This window comes from Aulonocara sp. 'chitande type north' Nkhata Bay, linkage group LG23 (assembly GCF_057382095.1).
Source record: "Aulonocara sp. 'chitande type north' Nkhata Bay isolate Kocher_YH1m ecotype deep benthic linkage group LG23, A_spYH_male_GT1.1, whole genome shotgun sequence".
Classification (NCBI taxonomy): Eukaryota; Metazoa; Chordata; class Actinopteri; order Cichliformes; family Cichlidae; genus Aulonocara; species Aulonocara sp. 'chitande type north' Nkhata Bay.
The window spans coordinates 25,842,139-25,858,624 of NC_141365.1; the positions used below are offsets into that span (position 1 = coordinate 25,842,139).

At 41.5% G+C, this 16,486-nt stretch overlaps 1 protein-coding gene across 1 annotated transcript; it reads left to right on the top strand.

The window, feature by feature from the left end:
- The first annotated feature begins 5,420 nt into the window (after positions 1-5,420).
- On the top strand, positions 5,421-11,047 carry pjvk (pejvakin). Its single transcript, XM_086284709.1, has 6 exons — positions 5,421-5,637; positions 7,414-7,609; positions 8,111-8,252; positions 9,464-9,581; positions 10,520-10,663; positions 10,746-11,047. The coding sequence occupies exons 1-6, from the start codon at positions 5,427-5,429 to the stop codon at positions 11,045-11,047; spliced, it is 1,113 nt and encodes a 370-aa protein (XP_086140835.1). The 5' UTR covers positions 5,421-5,426.
- The last annotated feature ends 5,439 nt before the right edge of the window (positions 11,048-16,486 follow it).

Here is a 16,486-nt window from a genome sequence, read left to right on the forward strand (position 1 = left end):
TATGGGAATATGACAGTAAATACTAAATATTAAACATTATTGTGCAGCACATAAGATCAACAGAACACAGTGTGCTTTGAGGTAGGAGCCAAAAAGGGTGTAGTTTGTGGGTGTGATCACCCGTGTGTACACCTGTGAGCATGGACGCGCTTGTTTTTTGTTTTTTAAAAGGTTTCTTCATGTAATGATCTGCTAGAGGGTGTGGGGGGGCCACAGCCCCGTCCTCCAGGGCATGAAGCAGGTATGGAGGAGATCAAAACTCCAGACATCCAGAGGCCCCCAGAACACAAGAGACCAAGGAAGACCAACAGAGGGGCAGCCACACCACTGTCCCAGAAAGAGCTGAGGAGAGTCCCAGATGAGGGCTCACTCAGCAGCCGCGGAGCAGAAGCCAGGGGGAGTTGCAGTGACGCGCCCGTGAGCTCCGCCGGCAGCCAGCCGTGCCTGAGTGACCGAGCCCCAGGCCGAGAGGCCGGGGGCACCCCACCTCCGAAGTGGCCCGAGCGAGCCCCAGGCTCCAGGCCCCGATAAGCGGCCGCCAAGGAGTGAGCCGGTGTGTACCCGGACGCCCATCCCCAGACACAAAGAACCACCAACGCACCGATGTCTGAGGGAGTCTGCCACTGGCAGGGGAAGTGGTGGTGGGGGGAGATAGGCCTCCAAACCTTGGAGGGCCTGAGATGTCCCCAGAGAGGTGGCGTCTGACACCCAACCTGACATATAGACATAGACATACAGGCACACACAGACACAAACATCCATTCCCACCCTCATGCTCTCATATGCACTTACTCCACACTCAACCAACGTGGAGACAGACATAAAGAGACGCTGTACACACGATCACACTCCCCAAGCGTACTCTACGAACCGGGTCTAGGTACCCTTGCCCCTGGAGGGGGGAACTGCACCCAGACCCAGGTGGTGTTACCCTTTTCCCTGCGGTGGGGAGAGGCAGACCGCCCCGACTCCGCAGCAGCAGGGAGGCCCCACACCCCAGACCACAGTCGGACGGCCAACTCCTCCTCCTAGCCCCCCCGCTCCAGCAGGCTGCAGAGAATGGGGGTGAGAGAAGACTCCAAACCTCCCTCCACCCGCTCATTGTAGTGTTGATGCATGTGTGTTCTAAGGTCCAATTAAAACCCAGGAGGGCATGGAGCTACCTGCCAGAGAGCAGCAGGTAAGCGCATAGTCTCTCCTGCTAGCCCTCAATGTCTATGTGTATTTAAAATTAAGGGGTGGGCAACGACGCCAGGGGTGGGGTGTACACCCTGATGGTCTTTTGGAGTCCGTGTAGCGTGCCCACCCCCAAGATCCTATATGTATGTGTAATGAGAGTGTGAGTAATGTGAATGTCTAAGTTGTGGGATAAAATTGAGGCAGAGGCAGCCAGAAGGGGACAGGGGGGGGGGGGGGGGGGGGGGGGGGTAGCCTCCTCTGCACCCTGGTGACATACCCCTATTCCAAGGCCCTGCATGTGTGGGTGGTTGTGGTGGAGCGGGAAGAGGGAGGCAGCTGGAGATGGGGAGGGAAGGAAGGGAGGGGCAAGTGACCCCTCCCTGGGGCCAGCTCCCCCGCTGACCCCAGTAGGCACCCCCATACTCCACGACCCGCCAGGGAAAGGGGGCCCAGGCCCATCCAGACCGGGGCCCAGTGCAGCAGCGCCTCCCGGCCCCACAGAGCCCGGGACAGTCCACCCAACCCCACCACAGAGAAAACTGCACCCACCCCACCATCCACTCATCTTCCAGACTACATAAGACAATAGACACCCAGGGTGAGATCTTCCTCCACCTCTCCTGTATCTCCCCTTCCTGCAGAGAGAGTTCCTGAAGAGAGGAAAGCTCCTGCAAGATGTGACAATCTCCCCCACCAGTTGAAGAGCCCCCCAGGTGGCTCGACGCACCAGCGGCACCCTGCGCCAGGGCTGGGCCCCCATGCATCTAACAGGATGTCCAAAAAACTCGCTGAAAAGCCTTCAGCTAATCCAAAATGCTGCAGCAAGAGTGCTGACAGGGACTAGAAAGAGAGAGCATATTTCTCCTGTTTTGGCTTCCCTTCATTGGCTTCCTGTTAAATCCAGAATTGAATTCAAAACCCTGCTCCTCACATACAAGGTCTTAAATAATCAGGCCCCATCTTATCTTAATGACCTTGTAGTACCATATCACCCTATTAGAGCACTTCGCTCTTGCTCTGCAGGCCTACTTGTTGTTCCTAGAGTATTTAAAAGTAGAATGGGAGGGAGAGCCTTCAGTATTCAGGCCCCTCTTCTGTGGAACCAGCTTCCAGTTTGGATTCGGGAGACAGACACCATCTCTACTTTCAAGATTAGGCTTAAAACTTTCCTTTTTGCTAAAGCATATAGTTAGGGCTGGACCAGGTGACCCTGAATCCTCCCTTAGTTATGCAGCAATAGACATAGGCTGCTGGGGATTCCCATGATGCATTGAGTTTTTCCTTTCCAGTCACCTTTCTCACTCACTATGTATTAATAGACCTCTCTGCATTGAATCATACCTGTTATTAACCTCTGTCTCTCTTCCACAGCATGTCTTTATCCTGTCTTCCTTCTCTCACCCCAACCGGTCGCAGCAGATGGCCGTCCCTCCCTGAGCCTGGTTCTGCCGGAGGTTTCTTCCTGTTAAAAGGAAGTTTTTCCTTCCCACTGTCGCCAAAGTGCTTGCTCATAGGGGCTCATATGATTGTTGGGCTTTTCTCTGTATCTACTGTACAATATAAAGCGCCTTGAGGTGACTTTTGTTGTGATTTGGTGCTATATTGAATTGGTGCTAATTGAATTGAATTACATTTAGTGAACTAGTCTAGTTGACTGCCTTTTGCTTCAATAATCTTGAGGTCTGGGCTCTGGGGAGGCCAATCCATGACCGATAGTGTTCTACTGTGTTTTTCTATTCAGGTATGATTTTACTGCATTGACAGTGTGTTTGGGATCATTGTAATGCTGAAAAATGAAGCTGTTACCAGTTAGATACTTTCCAGATGCTGTATCAAAATCTCATTGTATTTTTCTGAGTTCATAAATTATCAGTTTTAACAGATCTCCACTGAACAGAACACCACTGGCTGACGCAAACCATGACACAGCCTCCACCGTGCTATGCTAAGTTTTCAGCTAATAGCGCTTTGAGAATCAATGTATTGGTGAAAAAAATCTATTTTATGTCTGTCAAACTATGTTATCTTTGGCATTTTTCCTAGATTATAATAATCCGCCATTAGGGATAATCCGGCTCAGCGGATTCCCCAACCCCTGGGTCCGTGGCCTAGGGGTTGGGGAGTCATTTGGTACCGGGCCACGAGAGTTGAGGCTCAGGTGTGAAATTTAAGGTTTTCAGGGGTTTTATCGTTAACTCGGTTTCCTGGGTCTTTTCCCGAGTTGTACTTGTGTGTCTTATTTTGAAAGAAATATTTATGTGTTACCATAGCAACCAGAGAGCATTAAGGGGCAGAGAGGAAGAAGTTGCTCTCAATGTTGTTGGCGCATTTAAGGAGGACGCTGCTAATACAGTTAAAGTTAAATACAACTACACAGTGAATTTGTGTTTATTGTTATATTTACAAAATACCACAGTTTTTGTCTTGCTTGTATCATTTTATTTTGTTGTATTTATCTGCGACACCTTAAAGGCTGATCCCTGAAAATAAAGTCTGATATTAAATTGGTCCGTGGCGCAAAAAAGGTTGGGGACCGCTGCTCTAGCTGATGATTTCTGATGATTTCAGTGTAATTTGGGAACATTTAGTGTCCACATGAAACTACATTTACAGCGGTTTATACAAATCCTTATCTCTTTGTTTAGTACCAGAAGGAATTTGTTGGAAACTTTGCTATCAACCTGATATATCTGTCCAACATCTGTGCACTCCAGCTGGAGCGGTATACGGTGCGCATGTTACATCCATTCAATCTGTTTTCCAGATAAAAGCTGTTTGCCAAGTCACTATGTCAAGCTGATCCTCAGTCCCCAAAGTGATGTCCCAGAGGTGGATGGCAAAACAAACACCATGACTCCTCTGTCATTGTCTCCACTAGAATATGTTTGTTTTCATGAGTAATATTAGCTTCAGCTGAGTTGTCAGGGTCTTCCTAAAGTAACATTTCTCTCAGTGGGTGAGGTGGATTTCACTTGTTTCCTTTGCTGAACAAGACAGGAAGTGTTTCAGGTGCTTGAAGAACACGCTGATTTCTCATCATGAAGCCACCAGGGACAAAAACTCAGGCAGATGGGAAGTCAGTTCCTCTGTCAAATGAGAGCTCAGGTTCTGTATATCCATGCACTTTTTTCCCTGCTGTGATGGACTAATGGTTAGAGAAGATATCCTTTTCACTTCAGGTCATGGGGGTTAGACTGTCAAACAACCTTGTTGCCTGTTGATTTTCTCTGGGAAGACTGAGCATGTCAACAGTACATGTTTTACTCTCATTAATGTGATTTGTCACAATGGTTAAAGCTGGTATACGACCCTAACCTCATAAACCTACATTTTTATGTACAAAAATGAGTCTTGTTTTCTTGATGAAATGGCCTAAACTGGTGACAGAAGGTGAGGTTACAACTTAGAACAATATAACTGTGAATTACAGCAAGATTTTTTTTAAACACAAAAATAATACTTACAAGCAAATCCATGACTTTTTTTGACCTAAAAGTTAAAAAATTAAAGGGAGTGTAATGCATAGAAAGCTAACGCTGTCTTTAGCTTCTGTGGCAAGAAAGCTTTAAACCTTCAAACATACTATTTCTGGTTGTATAGACTAGAAAGCAGTGCAACCACAGGAGAGATCAACCCACCATCATGCATGCAGGACACACTGTGTGTGGAAGCCACCAGTCAGAAAGGTTGACATTATCCAAACTAAAAAAAGCTCAGATGCAAAAACATTTAATCCTACAAAAACCACAGAGGCATCCCTGACAAAGAGAAAAAGTCCAGACCGTTTTCAGGCTGAATGAAGATAGACTAATGGCCATAGCAGATGTTTCGTGTATTAGACTCAAAGAGGAACATGTAGCAACAATACCATCTGTATAATTCCTTTAATACTTAATAGCAATAGACTTCCATACTTTAAGTATGCCTTGAAAATCAAATTTTCCAAATACAGATGGCAAAAAGTACAAAACAGGCACTTATAATTACTTCTTCCACCTTATTTGTGAGGTGACAGGAAGGTGCAGGCCTACAGCAACCTATCAGGTTAACACACACCTCACTGTCCCATATTCCCTTACAAATTCCCTGCATTATTTAACATTTCACGAGTTTGTAAGAACACTCCCGAATCAGCTTCCCCATTGAGAGAGAGCACTCCTCACCATAACCAATACAAGCAAAGGGTGCCCAGCAGTCGAGTACAAGCTGTTTTTTTTACCTGGTTCGATATTTATGCATCTTTAGAAATGTTTGCTGCAGCGACCAAAAACTTTGTGAAGCAGGTGGGAGACACAGGGAGGTTGATCCCTGTCCCGAGCCTGAGTGAGGCTGACCGCTACCAGCCCCTCAGCCTGGTTACCAGAAAGAGGAGGAAGCATTTTTGGAAGAAGGACAAGTATGCCTCAACACCTTTCTCACTGAAAGACATCCTGGTGGGCGAGAAAGAGATCACAGCAGGTACATTAATGTCAGAAAATTCATATCTGAGTAAATATAACTAAATTTTATGTTGAAACATGAGCCTTTTCCCTTTAAAAGGTTTAAGATTGGGGAAAAATAAGTTTATTCCACTCTAAGTATTGTATCATGCTCCTGCATTTTGTTGAATATATAAAGACTGCTGTCCACTGCAGCCACTGTCTCTAATTTACATACAGTATTTTTTAAATCTTTGATGTTTTTTCGCTGATTCCAAGCAACCTATGCACCAATGAGCTACACGCCTTAAGGACTGAACGGGAACACATTTGCATAGGCTGAATTTCCCAGAGGAACCCACCCGAGGGATTAATAACGTTTTATCTAATCTAATCTGAAAACGCTTATCTATAAGCTTTGTGTAGGCAAACACCCCAAACAGATGTAACCACGCAACCATAAAACAAGCATAAAGCCTTTATAGTCACGCAACCCACCAAAAACTTTGCAGTCATTGCTTTGTTGCTAGCAGATTGCCATGGTCACCGGTAGTTTTCTCATGCTTGTCTGCAATTGGCTGCAAGTGAAAAAGTGCGACGCAAAATGATCATAGTATGTCTGTAGTCTGTAGTGGTTTTATGTCAGTAAAACCTCAATTAAAATGTTATATGGATACATGGACAAAAAGAAATATAAAACCCAACATATCTGATTTACTATCTGAAAACGTTGTTACCTCCACTAAAGTTTCAAATGAACTTCTGTAGGTTCTAATAATCTTTAGCCTTAATATTATTTAATTATAATAAGTAATGTTTGCAATATGGTCATCTTTAGGTTTCACAACAAATCTTAACTTAGGCGAACTTTGTTTTCTCTAATCATTTACAACCCACATGAGCAAATCTGGTAGCTTGTTATGTTTCTGAGGTGACCACTGTTTATGTTTGTGGAGTAGGAGCCCAGGAGCTTAACAAGCTAGCTAGTTAGCAAGCAGAAAAACATCTAATATGGCTCATTTGGGAGCTTTACTATTAGCTAGGCTAGTTGTCTCCCCTTGCTCCTAGCTTTTAATCCATACATAGATAACCAACTGTTTTCTTGTTATTATTTATCACTATACAGTTCTTCAGAGTATTATCAATCTAACGCAATAATAAAACAGACAAAAAAAAGGCTAACAAGCTAATCTAAGCCTATTGCCAGTCATTCTGAAAGCATTTTTCAGCACGTAGCAGCCATGTTGTTAATACTTTCACTGTAGTTAGACAATAATTTTAAAGTAATGTGCAGAGAATCACAACTTTGATTATTTCCGTGGTGAAAAGGACATCAAAGCTGCATATATTCACCAGCTTAATCTGACTGATAAAGCAATTCCTCCACCAATGTGGTGCTGCCCATCTGCTTCAAGGTTGAATGTTGTACATTCAGAGACGCTCTTCTGAAAATTTTTGTCATAACAAATAGTTCTTTGAGTTCTTTGGCTTCCTGTAGTTTGTTAGAGTGAGACATAAAACATTTTTATAGTTTTCAAGTTTTTGAGACATGATTAATTTTCTTCATTCTAAGAAAAAAAACAGTTAATTTCTTAAATAAACATTTTAACACTATAAAAAATGTTTCACTGCTGCCACAAATATTCTAAAATGTACTTTAATTGTTAAAGTATATGTTATATGTTATATAAGTATTATTTAACCTATGCATGAACAGATACCATTTTACTGTTGGGACTGGAGTCGGACCTACTTACAGTTAATGCTTACAAAAGCATAAGTTAACCATAATCTTAACTATTGTTTTCTTTTGCAGGGGTTTCCTCTTACCAACTCCTCAACTACGAAGATAAATCTGATGTAGCTCTCAATGGTCGGTTAGGGAACCACATCATCAATGATGTGGGGTTCAACATCAGCGGGTCAGACTCAGTGGCTGTAAAAGCCTCCTTTGGCATTGTGACCAAACACGAGCTGGAGGTGCCAACGTTATTGCGTGAACTCAACTCCAGGTATATGCATTGACAGACAGGGTATAACAGCAGCTCAGCAGGGGCTTTTATCTACATGTGCTGGATGTTAAAGCATCAATATCATGATAGTTTCTCAATACAGATTAGATGAAGTTACTTTGAGGTAGTGCTTTATTAATAATCAAGTAGAAGGATATATTTCTTTAATCAATTATTTATCAATTTGAAAAGTAAGCATAAAATACCCTAGGAAAAGTTCTTAAATTATGGCACTTTGTAAATCGGATATTTCAGGTATCTGCATTGAAGTATTCTCCTTATGTCCACAATAAGTTGTCTGACCTTCGACCTCTTTGTTACACGGAGAATGTGAGAAGAGGGTTTCCCTGTATAAACAATCATGTTATTCTACACCTTCATACATACATACAGGGGCTACATGCAATTGGACAATACAAGCCAGAGATGTTGCCTTGCTTGACTTTAACAGGTGTTAATGAGTTCATGTTTAATTCAAGCTCTCATTTTTTGATCTTCCAGGAAGGTGGACCTGGATCACTGCCTGATTCGTCAGTCAAAGGAGAGCGGACGCAGTGTCCTCTGTGTTGTCGTGGAGAGTATTCGCACCACGCGTCAATGCTCTCTGACCGTGCATGCTGGCATGAGAGGGACCACCATGAGGGTAAAAATACCTGTAGTTGTTTTATCTTAACACCCTCCAGGACCAAGACCCATCCAGGGTTAGAATTAGATTAATGTTTACTGGCTTTTCATAAGTTTTTTTTTAGCTGTTTGATGAGTTTTTTAAATTAAGCTTCCTTGGTAAGATGAAGAAAGAGTAGTTCATGCTTTTACACCTTTACTGGGATACCTAAACTTGTCTTTAAGAGTCTCAGTGATTTGGTGCCAGCCTACTTGACTTAACCTTTAAAGCCCTACACTCTTGATGTTTGGAAACCAACTGCTCTTGAATGTTCCTAGATCCAGCCTCAAAAACTAGATTTTTCAGTGGCTGTCTCCATTCTGTGGAACAATTTACTCTTTCACACAAGAGCTGCCCAATTACTCAACCATTTTTAATGTGTCTTAACGCCCACTCACATCCTGGGCCATTTGACCTCAGTAAGTCACATAATAGGGTGGGGCTAGGCTTCACAATGGGTTCACCCGAAACCTTGGCTGATTGTGACCCACCTCGGCTCATGTGATTAGATAAAGGATCATTAGGGGGTCCATGACCCTCTTGGGGACGTTCCCATATGGCTGAAAATCTGGGACTCTCCACCAGTTGCTTAGAACTGAAAAAGCTTCTCAGATGAGAGTTGAAACATCTTTAAGGAAACTTAGAGAAGTCCAGATGCTTTTCTTTCCAAGCTCCTTAGACTACGATGACCTTGATGACTGAGAACCTTCACAGATATTTTTAAATATTCTTAAATAAAACTCCTTACTTTCACTCACTGCCAGTTCTAGTTGAGCTCAGTATCCTGGCTTTTACTGCACAAATAGTCTTATTTACTTGAATTATTGTTTATTTAGATAAGTTTTATTGACTTTTATTGTTTATGTATGTGTATTTATAGTTTAATTAGTGATTGTAAATCGTTAATGTATATTTTGGCATAATGTGTACAGCACTTTGATCAGCTGAAGTTGTTCTGAAAATCTGCTATAGAAATAAACTTTATGTCTCTATGTATGTAATGGGGCCATGCTTAAATTCATAACACTTATATTTAAAACAAATGCGTCAAGGGCAGTGAACAATCCATCTCCCAATCATTTACTCAAAATAACGAGCCCTAACTCAATAATTTTTCCCTCACCTAATCCCAAATTCTCCGTTTAACCGCCTTTTCCATGTGTAACTATCAGCTTCCTGCTTTGCTCCAGTTTCAGATTGACGACGGCAGAAACCCCAAAGGTCGAGACAAGGCCATTGTCATCCCAGCTCACACCACCATCGCCTTCAGCATCTGTGAGCTCTTTGTTCGACTGGATGGACGACTTGGTAGGTGGGCAAACCATGCCAATCGTTAATTAGCCAATTAATTCATGTTTATGAGATGAAGCACTTCAAATGGCTTTGAAGTGTCTGACCCTTTGAAGTTTTAGCTTTAGTCTTTAAAGCCTTGCAGGCTAACTGTCACTATGAAAGCAGGTGAACTTATAGTCAACAGGTAAGGTGACAAAATCTGTATGAAGAACTACGTGAAGTGTAAGTGATGAAATAAGTCTAAATGGTCAGAAACAGTCAAAAATGAAATACTCAAAATGATTTGAAACCATAATTGTGAGCCTGCGTGACATTTATTTGAGTGTTTGAAGCTTGTCATCAATTTGGGACGATGGTGGTTGTAAAAACATCCGTTAATTACTGAATTGGTTTGATAACACGTTTCATGAAATCATCTAGAAACAAATTATTCTGAATTTCAGCTGGGCAACGTCTGTAACCTCATCTGGATTTCTGGGACTTTATCTAATGGATAAAGTGTCGGATGGCAGATACTTTACCTGTTAGGCTGCGTGACTCCTTGTGTTCCTGTAGTGAAAATCACAGAGGGACTCTGACACTTCAGTACCAGCTAGTGAACACACATTTGAAGTCTTGGAATGAAGTCATAAAGTGTTTTAAATAAGAATTTAATGTTTTTGAGTGATTGAACACAGCATCCAAGCTAATGTCCAGGCATTGAAGGAACTTTTAGACCAGGTTCAGTCTCCACACTGGCCACCCCTTACTACAACTACTAAAGTTTTTGAAGTGTTTGATACTGCAGCAAGAATAAACTTTTAGCATAGCAAAACCATAACAAATCTTACTCCAGCATTCCATAGACTAAGTTGTTATTAGAGATATACAAAGTCAATAATGAAATTTTGATTTGTTACAAAAATAATAATAAACAACGCACATCGCCTGGTTTTCTTCTTCCTGTGTGTCAGATATTTGTGTGGCTCCGGAGTCACAGGGAGGCTTTGAGCGTGAGCAGATCAGGGAGCAGCTTGGTGGTTTCATTGGTCGCTTCTCCATGGGGCGACTACGCCGCTTCCTCTCTGGGATCATCTACGGAAACCCCTTTAGAGCAGGTATGATTACAGTATTTTTCATTAAATAAACTGACCCATCCTTCTGATAGACTGAGTCCACTGTAATCCAACCCCTGTGTAGATGACCGAACATTCGAAGAGCTCACCCACTCTGACACCTACATGGACGACATGGTGACCGACTACTACGAGAAGGCTGCCAGCATGACGGACATTTCCACCGCTTACTTGAGGGAAAGCTCACATACAAGGGTCAACCTCCTCAAACACAACATCCCCAAGGGCCCCTGCGCACTCTGCGGGATGGGCAACCAACGGCGGGAAACCGTGTACGGCTGCCTGGAGTGCTCGACTGGGGGCCAGAAATACGTCCGGCTGCATGTGGTACCCTGTTTTGATCTCTGGCATAAAACCTTGAGGTGAAAAAGGCCTTTTTTTCTCACAAGTGATACAAGTGCGACTGTTTCTCACTCCTGCCGACAGCCTCAACACACCATGTCTTCAGCTGCAGCCAAGTGATCCAGTAAAAGATGTAAACATAAACCTGGTGCTATCCGTACCTTTGTGGTGTATCATTTTCAGTTTCCCACTGGCACCGGCGCATTTCTGCACGTGTGCTGTGTGTGTACTGTAGCTGCCAGCTGATTTATTATTAACTGAGGGTATTAAAAATAGATAGGAGGAGGGATCGTGTGAAGGCCAGTGAGGAACAAGTTCCAAGTGTGTCACTGATGTTGAGTTTCTGTTTTAAATTTGTCTCGCTTGAATTTCAGTTTAAAAAATTATTTTTGTTCCTTTGGGATTGTTTTATTTAAAGACATGCACTTCTAACATGCTAAGAAACACAACTACACAAGAGCCATAAAGTCAGCAATAGTTATGTCCTAATCTACTATTATCAAGGCTGTATGTCTTTTTACTAGGAAAATAAGATGTTTTAGGGGTAACATATTTCTATCTTTCTGTTCTTATTTTAACTTATTATTTAAGTGAACACCTGGTTGAACACATCATTAAAGGTACTTGAAACTGTAAAATGCTGTGCCAGGTAGGTTTGGATAGAATTTTTCCCTTAATAGAGTTAATTTGCTTTAATAAATGAAATCGTTGTTTAAAAACTGAATTTTTAATTTACTCAGGTTACCTTTGTCTGATATTAAAATCTGTCTGATGATCTGAAAGATGTAAGAATGAAAAATATGTAAAAAAGTAAGTTCTACTTTCAAATATTTTGTATGGCTTAAAGTCTATGTATGTACATTTAAAGAGAGCCATGCTGCACTTTTTGTGTAATAACAATTTGTACCACAAGATGGTGCAATGAGTCAGTGTAACCCAGGCATGTCCAAAGTCTGGCCCCTGTGGCCAATCATGGCTGTAGGTGGCCCGTCGTTTCTACCTTAAAATGTATTATTAATGGCCTGCAGACAAGAAGAAAATTAATAAAGTGTAATTTCTCTTTTTTTACACTCACAAAATACACACAATAGTATATAGTTTAATATTGATACTGATTTTCAGTAGCTCCGCTGGTGTTTCAGGTATTGCAGAAAGCTTGATCTTTATCTTATTTTTCTCTCCATATGCCAATGAAAAGTAGATTCATTTTGTTAAGGCTTGAACACACCTGATCAGCATAATGATGACTCTCGTGTTATTGAAAATAAATTGTACAAAAAAAAAGAAGAAAATTATTCTTCAAAAAAGGCAAGGAGATGAGGGTTAGACACAACCCAAAGTGAGAGTGAGTGGCAAAGTTATGAGCAGAATCACTGCCTCAAAATTGAATTGTGGCACATCTACTGACATCTAGTGGTGAGATTGTGCACACTGCACCTTTAACCCTCTGGGGTTGACTGATGCACCAGCGTGTCAAAATCACATGACCAATTTAAGACTACACAGCTACAAGATGCAGCAACTCAGAGTCTCCATTTCAACTTGGGTCGACATTTTTTGAATTGTATCGATGGGCCACGTAAAACCAGTTATGATAAAAAAAAATTCACGCCATGTTTTTTTCTGAACAAAACCGCGGTGTTTACAGCGGGAAGAACGGAAAAAACTGCGTTTTCTGTGGACAGCAAACACTCTCCGCTTGCGAGTGAAAAAAGAAAAAAACACCCCTTCCCTATTGGTGTTAAAATTTACCATGTCAGCCAATCCAAAAAATTATATGGCAACATGTGACACTTGGTTGTTTCGGGAGAGGGGGACGTTTTAGGAGTGACACCCGCGACGGAAAGCGGGCGATCGAAAGAAAGAGAGAGAGAGTTTTCAGAGCGACATTAGTGACGTTTAGCGTGTTGTGTAGTTATTGTTTGGTATTGTGCGTCAGATATACTAGTGAATGTCACATTTGTTCCAAAAAAGCCACCAAAGGCAGATTCCAGTGTAAACGCTGTTCCCACATGGAAAACAGGACTGATGCGCCTCCTGCTGTCAGACCTGCAGGGTTTGGTGTTCTCCTCTGTCTTATATGGAAGCCCGTTTCCGCCACTAAAAAAAAAAAAAAAGGATCCATAACTCAAAATTTTGAGTTATTTTCTTGAAATTTCGAGTTATTTTCTCGAAATTTCAAGTTATTATCTCGAAATTTCGAGTTATTATCTCGAAATTTCGACATATTAACTCAAAATTTTGAGAAAAGCAACTCGAAATTTCGAGTTAGCGCTGCCAATCAGTAATCTACATGAATGACGTCATTTCCATGTTACCCGGAAGCTGAAGCCCTCAGCTACAAATGCTACAGCTAAGCTACCGGTATTACATCCAGTCGTGAATGCACAGATTGCTGAGTGTTTTCAGCGTGGCTTCACAAATGATGTGTTATTAGCTGAATCACATGGTGTTACTATCAGCAAACATACTTTAATTTGTTGGGATCCGTTTTTGAGTGTGCGGTCCTGCGCCATATGCTTCCGGGTAACAAGAAAGCGACCTCATTCACGTATATTTTTGATTGACAGAGCTAACTCGAAATTTTGAGAAAAGTAACTCGAAATTTCGAGTTATTTTCTCGAAATTTCGAGTTATTATCTCGAAATTTCGAGTTATGGATACTAGCTTTTTTTTTTTTTTTAGTGGCGGAAACGGGCTTCCATAGTCTTATACTGGACACAAACTATTTTTCTTTTTTTTTTGGACTGGCACAAATAATTTGTGTACCTTTTTATTTGATGCAGCACACCTGATTGTTCTGTAAATAGATTTAAATGGTTATATAAAAAAATGCCTGAGGCCTTGATTGCATTTTTAGGTAAATAGTACCTTATAACTTTGTTGTTTGCAAAACTTGTGCATAATTTTTACAAATGTACGATTTCTATTTGCATTTCAAGTTATGAAAATTATTTGTTAAACATGTTTGTGGGTTTTATAGTAAAAAATATAACTTTTTTCTACTCTGATTTTTAATTTTTTGTCTGAAATTATATCAATTGTGCTAATATGGTATGCCAAAATGAAAAAATAACTCAAATTTCAGATATTTGAGGTTGTGCTGAAAATAATGATAAACAAATAATGATGACAAGGCAAGATAAACAGTTTTTAAAGTTGAAATGTAGAGGTAAAATCAAAAGTAGTCAAAAACGGCCAATTATACCCTGGACCTCAGAGGGTTAAATAACACCAGCTACAATATTGGATAATATGTGTTTGTTCAGCAGAACAGTGTCCAGTATGTTGGCTGATATACTTTATTTACATGATATACTTTGTTTATATCCAACTCATGTCAGCTGTGGTTTGTGAGTTATTTGGCGCCGGTGTGCATGGCTCGCCATCCACCGCTGTCAGATCCACTTTAACATTTTATCAATTAATTACCAAATTAAAAAACAACATGTGGTAACTTGTTTTTCATTTTGCTGCATACAAATTGAATGCAACAAAATCACATGACCTTTTATCATCCTTGAGCTTAATCCTAGTACAGCATCTAATATAAACACTGTATGTTTATTTAAAAAATAATAATGAAAAACACTCCTTGTAATACATTAAAATCAGCTCAACTTTTATTTTAAAATCCAATCCAACTTTATTTATAGAGCACTTTAAAAGCAACATGGTTGACGAAAGTGCTTTCCAGTGAAAAAAAAAGATAAAGAAAACAACACACATATTTCTGTGAAGGTTCTCAGTCATCCAGGTCATCGTAGTCAAAGGAGCTTGCAAAGAAAAGCGTCTGGACTTCTTTAAGTTGCTTGAAGACGTTTCACCTCTCATCCGAGAAGCTTCTTCAGTTCTAAGGTCAAATGGTGGAGAGTCCCAGATATAAACCTACTGGGAGTGACCCCCCACAGAGGGACAAAAGGACCCCCTGATGATCCTCTAATCGCCTGAGCCAAGGTAGGAAACTGGGCGTGGGTCCCAATCCATCTGCATCTTAAGGATAAAGGACACTCTTTCGAGGATGCCAATGTTCACATTTTGGACAGAGAGGACAGATGGTTTGAAAGAGGAGTGAAAGAAGCCATCTATGTCCACTGTGAGCGACCATCTTTGAACAGAGGCGGGGGTTTACGACACCAACTCTCTGCCATCTATAATCCAGTTTTGAGATCCCTTCCCAGACGCCTTAACGCCCACTCACATCCTGGGCCATCTGACCTCAGGAATTCGCATGATAAGGTGGGGCCAGGTTTCACAATGAACACACCCGAAACTCTGGCTGATTGGGACCCACGCCCAGTTTCCCACCTTGGCTCAGGCGATTAGAGGATCATCAGGGGGTCCTTTTGTCCCTCTGTGGGGGGTCACTCCCACTAGGTTTATATCTGGGACTCTCCACCATTTGACCTTAGAACTGAAGAAGCTTCTCGGATGAGAGGTGAAACGTCTTCAAGCAACTTAAAGAAGTCCAGATGCTTTTTTTTGCAAGCTCCTTTGACAACACACATATTACCAATATTGTACCCGGTGTTATTTAAAAAGCAGATTAACCACAAAGACCTGGGGAAAGATAAAGCCACCTTGGGGAAATGGGGAGAGCAAAAAAGAAACAGGTTGTCATAAGTTACGCATCAGCACAGGTAATGAAAACCACTAGTGAAACACTGCCCCCAGTGGTAAAAGATGTAGTCAAATTCTGCCAGTGTTAATCATAAAAAGTACCTTTAAGATAGCTTTAGAATTTGTTTACTTTATTCTTAAGAAGTATTGCATATTTATTTTAAGCTGAACATCGTGCTCTGGGATACTTGGTCAAATACTGTCTCTGCCAGTGACCAATACTTACATAAGTCTCCCTTCAGAAATCCCATCTTGAGAATAACACGTCGGTGTGCAACCATGCGGGGTAATGGCCATGTGTCTGACTTTAACTTAGATAAATTGAGGGTGTGAGTCCCCAACTGAGAAATAAACTGGTAATAAAAGCAGTTTATTACCAGTGATAAAAGCAGTTTATTACCAGTGTCAGAGAAGATACTCTCGCCTCCTCTAACAACACTGTGGAGTAATTGCCATCTGAAGGATAAAGACTAAATAACTCTATATATGTGCTATAATGACATCTAGCACATATACTATCTTGCTCTACTTCCAAAATGATCTTTAGTTGCATAAACATGACTGATTAAAAAACATTAATATTATTAAAATAACACAGATAACACAGTCACCTCCAACATCTACATCAACAGTCCAACATTATTTGTCACCATCCAGATTTATGAGTTCTAAAAAAAGGTCTGGCCTATACAGGTGGATACACATGTTATGAAGGGGGGAGCTATGCATGTAGTCAAACCCCTTTTTTATGTTACAACCTTGTACTTTAACCTCCTTGTCACCAGAGGGCGCCGTGCAGTTTTCCAAGTCAACTCAAACCGGATGTGTCGACTGTCAACAAAA

What these genes read in the sequence shown, in the direction of transcription:
- pjvk (XM_086284709.1), top strand. Translation starts at nt 5,427, where the DNA reads ATGTTTGCTGCAGCGACCAAAAACTTTGTGAAGCAGGTGGGAGACACA. An exon ending in CGAGAAAGAGATCACAGCAG is followed by an intron (nt 5,638 to 7,413) that starts GTACATTAATGT and finishes TTTCTTTTGCAG; the next exon opens with GGGTTTCCTCTTACCAACTC. An exon ending in CGGAAACCCCTTTAGAGCAG is followed by an intron (nt 10,664 to 10,745) that starts GTATGATTACAG and finishes ACCCCTGTGTAG; the next exon opens with ATGACCGAACATTCGAAGAG.